Source organism: Pipistrellus kuhlii, unplaced genomic scaffold (genome assembly GCF_014108245.1).
Source record: "Pipistrellus kuhlii isolate mPipKuh1 unplaced genomic scaffold, mPipKuh1.p scaffold_m20_p_5, whole genome shotgun sequence".
Lineage (NCBI taxonomy): Eukaryota > Metazoa > Chordata > Mammalia > Chiroptera > Vespertilionidae > Pipistrellus > Pipistrellus kuhlii.
The window spans coordinates 4647518-4663146 of NW_023425551.1; the positions used below are offsets into that span (position 1 = coordinate 4647518).

Below are 15629 nucleotides of genomic sequence, written 5' to 3' on the forward strand. Positions count from 1 at the left end.
AGTTTATGTCAACTCTTGGAAGCAAAAGTTTCTAGTCATTTTTTAAATAACATCCTTTCATAGATATCTCATAAAACTAAAAACAGAGGATAAAATCAAGAAAATTGCAAACATAAAAACTGCGGCCAAAACCAATTTGGCTCAGTGGATAGAGCATCAGTCTTCAGACTGAAAGGTCTGGTCAATGGCATGTACATTGGTTGTGGGCACATCCCTGGTAGGGGGTGTGCAGGAGGTAGCTGATCTATGTTTCTCTCTCATCGATGTTTCTAGCTTTTTATCCCTCTCCCTTCCTCTCTGTAAAAAATCAATAAAATATATATTTTTTAAAAGATTGTGGAGTATAAGATGAACCTACCTAAACATGTCTCAGCTTGGGACCAACTATTTTCTTCCATACCAAGTGTCAAATACATCTACCCCCATGATAGCTACATTATATATGACTATAGAGGAACATTTCTAGATTTTTATTAACATCTCTCCCATGTCAGACTTCAAAAATAAATTGAAAGAGCACATTACATCCTGGAAACAAAGTATTATCAAACTTTAGATACATCACAGACTTATTGATAACTTAGCGGCCCGATGCATGAAATTCATGCAATGACCTTAGCTCTGGCCCCACCTCTGCCTTGGCCCCCACCTACTGCAGCTTTGTCTGGAAGTAAGGACACCCAGAAGGATGTCTGGTTTAATTAGCATATTACACTTTTATTATATAGATGAGAGCCTTGCAGAGATATGCATGAAATAGGTTGGGTTTTTTTAAAAATATGTTTTTATTAATTTCAGAGAGGAAGTGAGAGGGAGAGAGATAGAAATGCCAATGATGAGAGAGAATCATTGATCAGCGGCCTTCTGCACACCCCACACTGGGGATCAAGCTTGCAACCTACGCATGTGCCCTGACCAAGAATTGAACTGTGATCTCCTCTGTTCATAGGTCCACATTCAACCACTGAGTCATGCCAGCCAGAGTAGGTTTTTAAAATATATCACAAATGGTCAAGAAAATCACACTCTTTTAAAATGTTATATAATGAGGGGGGGGCCATTGGTATATGTACAAAAATAATAATTTAATAAAAATATATTTAAAAAATTAAAAAATGCTCATTAAAATGAAAAATAAATAAATAAATAAAATGCTATATAATGTGCTACCATATTAGACATGCATAAGTGAGCAGCAACCACTAACAACAAATCACAGGGCACTTATGATGAAATGGAACTGTCTGCTAGGTCCACTGGACAGACTCCAATTTACACACTGCCTTCCCCAAAATGTCTTCGAGTTCACTCTAGAACACTGTACCTGCTCCCTCCTACCAACACAGAGTGTTAGCTTTGTCCCTTTAGACTGTGTTGAAGCATCTCTTGTAGTGCTGAGCTTACCTCTTCTATGGTTTCATGTGTATTCACAACCTTTCCATCTGTGTGCAAGCTGAGTCTTGAATTGGATCTGGGGGTTTGCATTTCTCCCAGTACTAAAATACAATGGCCATTCAATCAATATCCACTGCATGAAAAACCCTGTTTTCAGACCCTGAGTTCAGAGAGGTGGCCTCTTGGGAGGATGGAGGAGAGGCTGCCACTGGAACGGGAGTCTGCAGGTGTGTACACAAGTGCTAAGTAGAGTGCAACAAGGAAAACAAACATGGAGAGAGAGACCACCCCTTAGAAGTTAGGTTCGATGGTGAGGAGGGGAAAGAATGGGATGTATCAGACACACAGGCAGAGGACAAGCAAGTCCACGAGGGTTGGGTGAGGACGTGGAGCAAATTAGCTTGGGAAGAAGGGAGACCAGCACAAAGGATGGTGAACAATGAGGTGGGGAGGACAGGCGAGTGCGGGGCTGGTCTGCAGGGAAAGGAAGGGTGTACTCAGAGTAATGAGTGTGCTAGCAATCAGAAAAAAAATAAAAATAGAGGAGAACCATCTCCACGGTGACTGTAATACACCACTGTGGCATCGGTTAACAGGAGTGGCACAAGCACTTTCCTATACCTTTAGCAACCTGAAGAGAAACCAGAATATTACATTTACCTTTAAATGAATTCCTTTATTAGTAACTCTGCAGTGTCAAAGGGACAAAATAATTATGAATTCTGATTATCTTAAGAACTGTAATTTATCTTCTCTGGTGGGTAAAGAAAACATCTTGCACATCCCTTAATGAATTACACAGGCATGGTGCAGCCATCCACTCAAATCATTGTGCTTATATTTCCATCACACACAAAAATCATACTGATCAATGCAATCGAGCAACCCAGCACTGGGGGATGACTTAAGAATTTCTCTACTCATTCACTCTGCACTTCCTGATCCATGATTTTTTGAAACTGCCAAACAGACCAAGTAAAGATGGTATTTGTTTATATAAAATTGAAAATCCATATATTCGTTCTCAAAAAAAATAGAGGAAACCCTATCTATTATATAGCAAAATTATGACTTCATAATAAAACTGTATTCTTTGCTCCTTTATTTCTAAGCAGCTGAAAGGATAAAATCTTTTTTATTTCAGTTAAAGGAAGATGAACATGTGAAGAAAATAACAGGAGCACTTTCCGACTGTATGGTCTTCTCAAGTAAGGCATTTCTCTCCTTCAAACATATCAAATCTGCTCCATCACTCACACATGGGTGGAGAATTAACATCACAGAAAAAAAAAAAGTTGTAGGAAGTGGATGGTTGATTTTTTAAATAGATTTTTCCTGCACATTGTGATTTTTCGGTCCAAAAAGCTAGAGGCGATCAGGTTATAGCATAGCCTGCATACGTAGTTCTAAAAGAGTAAAGCATAACATAGAGTTCAGAAGTGACTTTTCTTTGAAGGAGTACCAGGGAAACAGGCCATTCTCTTCTAAAAAGATGCAGCACTTTTTTCAAGGTATTGACAGCAGCTTTCCACGAAGGAGAGCCACTTAGGCAGGATTAGGCCACGGGGTAAGTTTTATGAAAATAGAGTCAGCACATTATTCTGAGGGCTAGCCGGTGCCCTTTGAAAATGTGCCCATTAAAGGCTACCTATAATTTCTGTGCAAAATTATTGCCACTCATAAGCAAGACTTTCTAATGGAATCGTTGATGAGCTTAAGCACTATATATGGGCTTGTACGCTACCACTTTAATGGAAATCGTCAATTTCGTGAGGGGGACAGTGCCATTAAGTTGGGAAACTGGAAATTTAATTTCAATCAGATAACAAAAAATGATGAAGAATGCTTGAAGAGGTAGCATGAAAACAGCAGCGATTAAAAACATTTGAAACCCTTGCTTATCTTTCAAAGGCATTTGTTGCCATGGTTTTTAAAGACCACTGAAAGCTTCGGCTATGTCCACAGGAGCTGCCAAGAAATGGGGTTCTATCCTGATTTTATTTGTTGAATGCATTTTGTCTTAATTATCCCCAAGATAAAGATTACTTGGCCAAGGTAAGAAGAAGAGGGGGAGGAATAGAGCAGGAGTAAGAGGTGGAGGAGAGGGAGGAGAAGAAAGAAGAAGAAGAAAAAGAAGAAGAAGGAGGAGGAGGAGGAGGAGGAGGAGGAGAAGGAGAAAGAGGAGGAGGAGGAGGAGGAGGAGGAGGAGGAGGAGGAGGAGGAGGAGGAGGAGGAGGAGGAGGAGGAAGAAGACTCTTCTGTCCTTCAGCCTCAATAGTCTTTATTTCTCTGTTGCACAACATGCATGTTCTCACAGGATGAGGAGTAAAAAATTGAAATAATGGAAAGATTAGGCCAGTTCTGGGTCAGAAAAGATGTCTATGGACTTCCACAGTATGAATAATTTGGGGAAATTTTTTTCAGTTTTTTTTTTTATGAAAATGCTTATAATTGCTCCTGCCGTTTACTATTTGTGCAGGTTAATATGTTGATATCAGCATGTTCTCTCTCAAATCATTAAGTTCCTGGAGACCAGTGTTTGGTCCTATTGGGCTAATTTGTGATTTTCCTGTTTAGAATGGAATTGAATGTACACTTTTAATAACAACAGCATTTTTTATAAGGTTTTGATAAGATCCATGGAACTGTTATTATTATGAAAAGCAAGGGGAAGTTTGGGGAGTTACTTCTCCATTATTAATAATGGACAACCTCTGGGAAGTATTTAAGCCATTCTTTGTACTGTGTCTTTAAAATTAATTGAGGAAACTGATTCAACTCCTCCCACTCCCCACACACAACTGTTTGCAGAGTACTGATTTGGTCTCTGTACCTGCTGGATAATTCCATCTCCCTATCCAACTGTCAAGTCAAACTCAGTATGTCTAGAATTGAACTCATCCTATCCCCACTCTAACTGACCTTCCTCTTGATCTTCCCAGTTCAGAGTATGATATCATCCTTCTCTCTCTGTTTTTGAACCTCTTTAATTCATTTGTTTTCCAGATATCCCATACTGAATCATGTGAAAGTACTGTAGCTTCTTTCTCTATAATGCCCTTCATCTTACTCCCTTTTCACCCAGTTCACAAATACCAAAAAGTCCAGATTTTTAGTATTTCTAAGATATTTGAACATTAGCCAAAATAGTCTTCATGCTTCTATTCTCTCTCTTCTCTGCTCTTTCCTCTATGCCCCTGGCAAGATAATGTTAATTAAAGACTGCCTTGTTGTTTATCTTCATGACTGAATAAACAAAATGGTTTTGTGTTGACTAAAAGCAAATGGATCCTCACATTCCTTTCATCCTGTTATTTATCATTGAGTGCTGCTTATAAGGCTTTGACTTGGGCCTTACCTTTGTGGCACTCCCAATCAGTAAAGACCATATATGAGTACCTGCTATGCTAAGCAATGGGAGCAAAGTAACATGGACCATGAGAGAGAAAGACTTCAGCATTGACATCAGAGAAGGCTTGTGGATAGTTGCTTTTGACTGGGAAAGAAGAAATTGTATAGGTAAATCTGGAAAGAAATTCCCAGCAAAGAAGCGGAATGGTCATATTTGGGTAACAGCAAGTAGTCCAGTCTAAAGAAAGAATTTACTTCAGCAGTTGAAACAGTTACTTTAAAACAACTGGAAAGACCGTCTAAAGTGAGATTGAGGAACTCTTTGAACAGTGGTCTAAGGATCATTCTGTGGTTCGCTGGGGCCATGAAAGGATTCTGTACAAAGTATTGACATGATTAGAGATTTGCTTAAGAATGTTAAAAGACTGACAGTGAGAAGTCTGGCATTGAAGAAGGAAAAACAAAGAAGCAAATGACTTAAATCAGGAATGGGGAACCTTTTTTCTGCCAAGGGCCATTTTGGATATTTATAATATCATTCATGCACCATACAAAATTATCAACTTAAAAATTAGCCTGTTATATTTGATCAAACATTTTATTAGGTCCCCCCTAATGCCTTGGCAGTGCCAGACCAAATAATTTTGCGGACTGGATGTTCCCCGCCCTGGCTTAAAAGAAGAAGACAAAGGGGGGAATTAAATTATTGGATGATTCTGGTGAAAGTTAATGGGGTTAACTCTGAGGAATGGGAATTGGATAGACAGACATTTAAGAGACAGACTCAACAGAAATACACAATGGTACCAATGGGAAACAGCAGGACTGCCAAAGTGCAAAGATAAAATGACTGACTCCAAGTGTTAAGTGTGAGCACCTGAAGGAATGGTGTGGGAACTGATATAAGCAGTAGCTAGGAGAAGTAGCTAGTGTCCGCTGAAGACACACAGGACTCACTAAAAGCAAGGTTGGAGCAGGATCTAGATCTGAGAGATGTTTGCATAGCCCTAACACTTTAGGTCGTAAATATTGCACCCTAGGGCTGTCATTACAAAGTACCACAAATGAGTAACTTGAACAGCATCAAATATTGACACACAGTTCTAGAGGCAAAAAGTTTGAAATTAAGGTGTCAGCAGGGCCCACTCCCTTTAAAACTTGTAGGGAATAACCCTTCCTTGCCTCTTTCTGGATTCTGGTGGTTGACCAGCAATCCTTGGGGTTCATTGGCCTCCTGCTACAGCATTCCAGTCTCCCTCTCCGTCATCTTAGGGCATCCTTCTCCCAATCTCTATGCCCAAATTTTCCTCTTCATATAAGGATATTATTAGTCATATTTAATTATGACTTCATATGAGCTAATTACATCTGCAATTACTCAATTTCCACATTCTGAGGTCCGGGGGAGTTAGGACTTCAGTATATTTGGGTATGGGAAAGGAGACAATTCAACCCATAAACACATATGTATGAGATTGCCTGGGACACTAGATAGAGAAAATGAGAAAGTGAGAGGAGCAGAGATTATAGATGCTAGTGAATGCTTATGGTAGAGAACTGAAGAGGGAACATAAAGAGGCAGAGAGAGGACAGTTAAGTCCCCTCTTCTCTCACGGATAATTTACTCAATTTCCACTGAATACTACTTAGTTTATGCTACTTCATGTTTCTGGAATTCTTTTCCAAAGTTCTTATTTCCTATGAAATAGAAGGGAAATAGAAGTTTTAGGGAAAACTTCTCTGAGTAAGTGATCTTTGGCAGAGATCTGAATGACAGGAAGTCAGCCAAGATGCATGTGTTGCAAGCAAAAGGAAAAAGAGAAGCACATGTATGAAGGTCTCAAGGAAGGAACAGGTTGGTGCACTGCGGTAAGAGGAAGACCAGTGTGTCTGGAGGGAGAGGAGGATGAGTAAGCACATGTAAGATCATGTGTAGTATTTTAAACCATAGAAAACAATCTGGACTTTAAGTGCAGTGAGAGTTTCAACTGCAAGACCTTATGACTTGAATAACAGATCTGTCCCACCATTGAATGGAGAGCAGACTATAGGGGGCACATGTAGAATGCGGAGACCAAAGATTTCATATTTTTGTGTGCACATATTACCAGGCTCTCAATTTTTGAGACATATCTCTGAAAGAACTTCTGAGATAAAATAGTTCTGTAATGACAGAGCAGCCTCCACTTTTCCCTATCCTCTGGCCTCTTCCATTCATGAGCATGCATGTCAATCCAGAAGGTGACTAGAAATGGGAAACTAAACGTAAAACCTAATCCATCATGGCTGAGCAAGGGTGAGTCCTTAAGCATAAAGGAGCTAGATTCTCTTTTAATAACGCTCGGCAAAGTGAATGAAGCCAGCTGAATGGCCTAAATTGCTTCAGGAATAAGCCTCTCTTACCCTGGGCAGCTATTGAAGGAGCTATCCAGGGTGCTGGATGTCTCACCCTGATGCCTTCGAAGGCCCAGCCGATCAGGCTGACATTTATCTTTGTTGGACTTAAAGCCCCTACTACAGTGAACCATAACCAGACCCCACCCTGACACCATGTCCTCCTGAACTTAGCTAACCTTTCAGCCAACACCTGTTTTAACCATGTCTGTTTGATCTAAGCATCTTCTATTATATATACATCTTAGAGAGAGAGATTATATGACGTGGCAGCATAGTGAGGGATATATATATATATATAGGTTTGAGCCTGCGCTGTGCCTCATGACCATTTGAAATAATATGCAATAAGCAGTGTTCTCAGTGGAATCATTTTTCTTGGAATAATACTCAAAGTTGTATCTGGCCACTGAACCAAATCTGCTTATATAACTCTTCCAAGAGTCTCTGCCCACAACACATCTTAACAGACACAGCTTCTCCACCTGCAATGATTAATATAGTCATAGACTATCCAATTTCACCCCCTCCCTTAAGCAGTATACTTGACATTTAAGGGTGGAAAAAAGCATGTTCCACTGGAGGCCATTACTCAATTTCTTGAGTAATCAGGTTTATACACCAAGTAGTGGATGGAAATTTGTATGCTTTCAAGTCAAACACTTTACCTCTTCAGCTGAAACACTTAGAGCACTAGAGTAATCTGATGGATACTCACTTCTAAGCTTTTTTCTTAAGTAACAAGAAAAACAGGGAGAGCTATGACATCTTCAGAACTTCCTACCTGCATGCCAGACCCTTCACTGTCCTCAACTAGGCTTGAGGAGCAGTGTAATTTATAAAGAGCCAGGGAAGTTCAGAAAAACTTTTTAGTTGCAAGTTTTCAAGGCTATGATGAGAAAATGGGACTAAAACCCATCAAACTCGCTCTGGTATGCTCCTCTTATATGCACAAAGAAATCAAGTACATGGACAAATCATTTAAGTAAAAAGAAAATAAAGGCTTTGTTTTTACATAGTGTAAGAATAAACACATGGCCCAGAAATGTCTTTGTTTAACCTAATAGTAAAAAAAAAAAAAAAAGTTAATTTTTATTCACAGAACTCCCCAAACTCTATTTTACCTCCTGGACTTTGTTCCTCTGCTCATTCCTGTGACTGAACACCAATCCCCTCCTTCACTTTCGTCACTTGCCTCATCCTTCAGGCCTCATGTTAAATCAGGACACCTTCTCCGAGCTTGACTCCACCCCCATGAGGACCGGGTGAAGTTTGGACTCCTGGAAGAACCTGCGCTCACCCTCACCCTGGAATGTGTCACACTGCAAGCTAATTGCCAGTTTCTTTGTAAGCTCTATGAGGGTAAGGACCGTGTCTGTCCTACAAGTGTCTCTACAAGGCCTTGCCCAGTGCTTTGAACTGATGAACAACTAAATGAGTGAGTGAACATCATGTTTCTAGGAGCTAAAAATTCTACCTGGTTTCTAGGCTTCTTCTAGAATTTTGACTCATATTCATCTCATTTAAAACAACTTAAAACTCATTTAAATTTGAGTTAATGCCAATTTTATAGTTGAACCTACCAACCAACCCTACTTCTGTCAAATGATTTTTCACTACCAGATTAAATACTTGGAGAACATAAAGATATTTTAGATTATATTAAATCAAATGAACAGTGGCAAAGAACTTTAAAGGGCTTATACTAACCTAAACCAAAATATAAATGTATTTTTTTTAAATCAAGATAGTGACAGCTAAATAATACATTGTTATCTACACATATGTATACATGTTTTTGTATATATCAATATACAAGCATACATATGTATTTTTAAATATATATATATATTAGTATACTTGTTTATATATGTAAAACAAAAACTATCAGAAAATATCAGTAATTTTATTAAAATCCAAGAAAAAAGCCCAAGTCTTACAGTATTTTATAAGATATTGAAAGTAATAATTGTCAAAAAAAAAATGCTTTTAAAAGGACCAACTTGACCTCACATACTACTCAATTAGATATGAACAGCTAAATGAATAAATAAATAAATAAATAAATAAATAAATAAAGTCCATCCTCCTAGCAATGGAAGGAAAAATAGTGTCTCTCATCCCTCCTCCACCCACCCCCAGCTTTCATCCATATCAGGGCAACAGAGAAATTACAGCAGATGAGGAACTCCATCTAAAATATTCCTAGTATTTATATACTAAATTTGCTTAAGCTGGAAAGGTAAAGGAGGCAGAACAGAGAAAAATGCTCCACTGTTAAGACAAAAAGCGATGCAGTTAGTCCACACTGCTGTCAGAGCTCTGTTCCTGGTAAGAAAAGGATCTTTAGCATGGATAGTTTATGTAGTAAAAGTGATTACAGCTTCCCCCAGGGTAGCCTTTAAATGCAAATAAACACTCCTAGAGTAGAGATAAAATGCAGCGGGCAGCACATCAGAGAAGCTGTATTTGGTAAACTATATACAAGAAGAGGACCACAGCCCACAGGCAAAGGAAATGTGACAGCGAGAAACTTAGTAACCGTTGAGTACAGCATGATAGGTGCTTGACCCTATGGCAAGTCACCAGGTACTGGTTCTTCTCATTTTAGCAAAGGTCATGTTATCTATTGAGATAACAAAGCTGGAAGAAGAGCCTTAAAAGACTAATACTAACCTAACCAAAATATAAATATAATTTTTCTAAGTTAAGTTAGTATCAGCTAAATAACATGTGGTTATGTTAGTATTGGTTTGAGCAAAGATCAGAACAGAAACTCATTTGGAACAAGCCCAAGTGGAGAGGTATCTATGGATAGCCAATTAATATCACACTGTATCCTGTCAGCCTAGTTGCCAGCAACACATACACCTCCACCAGCCATCCCCCAATCACTCTAAGCCCCAGTTACTGAAATCCTGTGGTCAAGACTCTCTGGATCTTGCCAAATGGAAGAAGCATAAGAAATCAATGGCAGCTTCTCTGAGCTCCTATCTCTTCTCCATATTTCTAAAAAGGCTCCAGGGGATCTACTGGGTTTTAGGATTTTGTGCAAGTGGCTGGTAATATGTCTTCCTTCCTCTATTGATTCTCATCTTAGGACTCAAAATAGAATTTGTTATTTTCAACACACTGTTACCTTGAATACTTCTCTTGAAGAAAGCCTTACAGCCCTCGCAGGACCAGACTCCATAATGGTAGCCTGAAGCATAGTCATTGCAGACTGCACAGTAGCGCGTCTCCTTGGCAGACTCCACAGCCAAGCTGCCCTTGTCACCGCTGCTGGTCAATCTCTCTCTGCCACTCTGGCGCCGATTATCTGAATTTGGCCTGTGAGAGAGAGAGAGAGAGAGAGAGAGAGAGAGAGAGAGAGAGAGAGAGAGAGAGAGAGAGAGAAGAGTAAATCCATTAACATTAGAAAAGCAAAACATGTACTCTCTCCTCTAAGTATGAGAAGCCGGGTTGCTGCAGCAGATCCACTTTATTCTGACATTTTGAAATAATGAATCATAATGTAAGCTAATCTTTCTTATCTCTTGCTGTCTGCTGCAGCAAAAGGTGTTTGCCTATTATATTAACCTTGAGGGGAAATTGTCTATTGCAAACTTGTTTAAAAAACGAGCTGCCTACACCGGAATATATTATCCAGAAAATGACAAAATGAATTAGCTGGTTTCTAATAGACTTATTCATTGGGGTTTTTTTTTTTTTTTTTTTTTCTTCAGGGATTCACAATTAACTCAGCACCATTAGAGACCAAAGCTTATTCCAATTCCAGATCACACGAAGGGTCTTTAGGAAATAGAGACGAAGCATCAAACAGCTGAGACATCTGCAACTCCAATGAACTGCTGCAAACATAGCACATGTGTAGAAATATAAACCAGATTTGATGCCATTGTTACCATGTAACCCTAGGTATCGGCTTTTGTAACTCGACTATTATTTGAGGATATTAGCGATTATTCAGCACTCCTCTGTATGAACATGCAGAAAGAAGAAAGCAGAACATGGATGATTGCATCAACCTTCAAAGGTTTTGTGAAGAAAGCATATCCCAGAAAGAAAAGTGAGAACCAAGTAAATAGAGGAGTAAAAAGTTTTAAGGAAGTAGAAAACTGAAGAAGAGAGTGATCAATATCACCAAATGGGACAGAAAATCCAATAAAACAAGGACTGATAGAGGGAAGTTGGATTTGACAAAGAGAACACTTAGCAAGTTTTGGGGATAGTGTGGTCACAAGTGAAAATCCATCCAGTGGGTGGAAAACTGGATGGAATATAAGGAAATGAAAAGGAGTGAAGGCCATTCCTTTGAGAACTCAATGAGAGTGGGAAGGGAAAGATAGGGTGGTTGCTAAAGAATATAAAAACAAACAAGGAATCTTAGGATGGAAGAGACCTGAGAAGGTCTCATGTAGATTGAAAGAATGGGTCAGCAGAACGGAAATGGTTGAGGGTACACAGAGGGGAAAAGTAGAGCAGATGGGGTTGAAAGCACAGGTAGAAGGAACAGCCCCAATGAAGATACCTTGAAGACTGAGAGACAAAGGTAAGAGAATGAGTAGATGAAACTAACTTTGAATTAAGCGGTATAGGAGCAGAAATTATAGCAATCCAGGATTTGTTATGTGCAACCAAATGTGACATAGGAAAACTGGGGTCATAATGTCTAGAGCCCAGCATAGTGCCTGTTATATAATTGTTATTCAATAGATATTTAAATGAATAAATAGAATGTTCCAGGATGTAAGGGGGTGGGGGGAGGAAAAAGAGTGAGAGAAATAGAAAGATGTTGGCAGAATAGATGGAGTAAAGGTTCCTATAAAATTAAAAAAGAAAAGAAAAGAAAAGAAAGAAACCTAGGATGAGATAAAATGAATTAAAGATAGAGCTTCCAGGGTCTTTAGGTTAAGGAAGCTCATGCTTCCTGCTTCTAGCCCACAGCCAAATAACAGACCACAGTGACCATCACTGGCCCTCCCCTTCGTAAGTCCTGTCTTCCCTTTCAGCTCGAATTGTATAGCCCTTCTCTGCCCTTCTCACTTGTTAATATTGTCCACAAATTTGTACTGATGGTTCTCAAACTGCCCTTGCCATAAAATTCACCAAGTACCGGTTTCTTGGGTTGAGTGTGACTGCCTTTGCCATTTTTCCCCATTCTAAATGACTTAGCTCTTAGGTTGGCAGCCTCAAATAGGAGTCCTTTATTTTTCAATGTCCTTAGAGAGCACTGACTTGCCATTTTCAAGTCTAGTTTATATTCTTTGGCCCGTGTCTCTACATTTCATTACCAAGCTGTCCAACTCCTTCCTATTCCCAAGAACTTCAAATCTTTTTACTGTTTGTTTACTAATTTCTTATGCATGATTCAAGTCAGTAGAAAGCAGCTGTGAATATTTAACTATACAAGCTTAGTGCTTTGGGGGGTGGAGAGGGTGGTTAGCAAGCATGACATTGACAGATTCAGTGTTTTATAAATCTTAGTAAGTATTGTAACCCCGGTATGCAGCTCAAGGTCCAGCACATAACAGGTATTTAATACATGATTATTGAATTAATGAATGAGTGAGTGAATAGTATATGCATTGGCAAAATTTCCAAGATTTCAGGTATCTTTCACCCACTCCCGCATGATAAAATACTGCATTTTCTAAAATTGTGGTTAAGATAACATAAAATTTATTATTTTTAGAGCACAACCAATCTTTATAACTTTTCCATCTAACAAAACTGAAATTCTATACCCATTAAAAAGTCCTCATTTTCTTCATTTCCTCAACCCACAAGTCCCTGGCAACCACCATTGTACTTTCTGTCTCTATGCAGTTGTCTAGACTAAGTACTCGTGTAAGTGGAATCACATAATATTTGTCTTCTTGTGACTGACTTATTTCACTTAGTATTATGTCCTCAAGGTCATTCCATGTTGCAATACATTTCAGAATTTCCTTTCATTTTAAGGCTGAATAATATTCCAATGTATGCACATACCACATTTTGTTTGTCCGTTCATCCCGCTATGGACTTGGGTTGCTTCTATCTTTTCCTTTTGTGATTAATGTTGCTATGAACATGGATGTTCAAATATGTCTATGAGACCTATTTTTGTGGCTATATAGACCCAAAAGTGGAATGGCTAGATAAGGTAAATTATATTTTTAATTTTTTGAGAACTGCCATATTGTTTTCCATAATGGCTGCACTATTTGACTCCCCCATTTCCAAGGGCTCCAATTTCTCTGCAGCCATTATTTTTTGTGTTTTATTCTGCTTTTTAATAGTAGCCATCCTAATGGATGTGAGGTGACTGCTGCAATTTAAGATCACCTTTTCCATAAATTCCTCTCTTCTAGCCAGTTGCAATCCCCACCCACTCAAAATAATTTATCTCTGTTCTAAACCCAATAGCAGATTTCTGTTCACTTTCTGCAACTTGCTACTCTACTCCTTCAATTGTACATTCTATTGGTTACTATCTGCTAAGTTCCTTGTGCCTTATTTATCTGTAAAACCCCCAGTGTTGGGGGGAGGGGCAGGTGAAGGCATATGCTGAGGTGTAGGGGAGGCTGGGGGGAGATCAAGGAGGGAAAAAAGGAGACATATGTACTACTATTTGTAATGCTTCAAACAATAAAAAATAAATAAATAACTGAAAAAATAAATAAAAGTAATAATAAAACTCCCAGTGTTCACAGCATAGTGCCTCGTCCACAATAGGTCCCAATAAATTTTGATATCAAATGAATTAATCAACAATTGAACCAATAAAATAATAATGTCACAGTATAAATGGAATAAGGAAATATTGTTCTTTAAAGTATTGGTGAGACTCATTTGTGGATAATAAAGATCATTATAAACTGATGAACCAAAAGATAGATATAGAGACAGTAAAGCAACAAGCAGATTGTCAAATTTCAGCGGGGAGGGGAGGAGGATCTGGGGGAGATAATACATCAACCGAAGGACTTGTATACATGCATATAAATACAACCAATGGACATAAAACTCTGGGGAGGGAGGGGATGTGTGGGAGGGAGGAAGGGAGGGGGGCAAAAAAATGAATAAAATATGCAAAAATAAATAAATAAATAAATAAATAAATAAATAAATAAATGGTTTAAAGTATTGGTGAGAGATATAATAGAAAACACCATGTTCCCCAGATCTAGTGGAGACGTTTGCAATGCCTTTTGTCTTCGCTATATCTTTGAGATGGCCCTGGAATACTAAAACTCCACTGCAGACATAGGGCCTAAAACTCAGAAGGCATCCAAAAAGGAAAGAGAAATTACACAGGTCATATTTCCTCTCCATGAAACAACTTTTGTTATCCCACTTGGAAATTCATGTGCCTAACATTGTCCGTGTCATGTTAGCCACACCCTTCTCAATGAAGACTCCCAAAGTGCAAGTGACCAAGATGACTATCATCCAGATCAAGCTAAAAGGCAGTGAGATATTCTCATTGGTTGCAGAGCCCTGTGAGACCTTGAAATTTCAGGTTGTCTTGAGTAACCATTAGGCCAAGCTAATTTGGCACAACTGCCTCTAGACAAAGATCTGTGTCCTCACAATGCAGACTGAGTTGGCCTAATATCTGTCCTAGAAAGGAACAAAGTGTAGGGTGATCATATCTGGACTCAGAGCAAGTCACCTGTGGTCAGATCAATCCCCAGCCATAAGCCTTTAGGAGTCCTGGACTCATCTCTTTCTACTGTCCTCTACCTCTCCAGGCCTGAGTGCACCTAGTGCACCTGTCCTAGACCTGCCATTTAGGGCTTCACGTCTCTTTAGTAGAAAGAGCTTATATCATATTAGGGCAATATTTCTTTCTCCCACCCAGCCTCAGAGGCCCTTTGCTTTCTCCTAATTTTTATAGGACCAAATTAACTACTTTCATTTTCATGTTCTTAAGGTCTTCAGGACCTGCCTTCCCAATAAGAAGCTTCAGAAACCCTAACTATACCCCTAGTCCTTTATTTTAAGTGTAGATTGAACTAATTCTTTAGCCATATTGCTATAACATCTTGCAAACTTCTCATCAGTTTTTCACTGAATCTTTATAGGTCTTCATCCTGGGTAGTTTTTCATAAGACTCCGCAAAGAGGTTAACTAGTTTACCAAGCTTTATATTAAGAGATTAGATGTTATTCAGCCTTACAGATACCTTTAAAGATTCTCTAAAAAGAACTAAAGCAGAAACTTAAGCAAGAAATGGAGAGATGCTTTGTATCCACGAGTTAACACTCTGAGGCACACAGAGGTGAAGAACAGAGCAATGATAGGGGAGAAAAAAGATGACAGAGCATAAAAGATCAGACAAAACTCAACATCACTGCCCCTATGAGAACTGGAAACTCAACTGGCTCAATTTAGTTCCCTTTTCATTACATCAGTGGACTTCTAAACATTTCCAAATGGATGCCCCGCTGATATCACAGATTTAATATGATTAAGAGATGTCTGAAGGCATTCAAATTGAA

At 38.9% G+C, this 15629-nt stretch overlaps 1 protein-coding gene across 3 annotated transcripts in view; it reads right to left on the reverse strand.

Moving 5' to 3' along the window:
• The window catches only part of ESR1 (estrogen receptor 1), a 288931-nt gene that overhangs the window by 155588 nt on the left and 117714 nt on the right, over window positions 1–15629 (reverse strand). For all 3 annotated transcript variants that reach the window (XM_036414430.2, XM_036414427.2, XM_036414428.2), the window contains exon 3: window positions 10280–10470. In XM_036414430.2, coding sequence (XP_036270323.1) covers window positions 10280–10470 — 191 coding nt within the window. The remainder of the gene's footprint in view (window positions 1–10279; window positions 10471–15629) is intronic.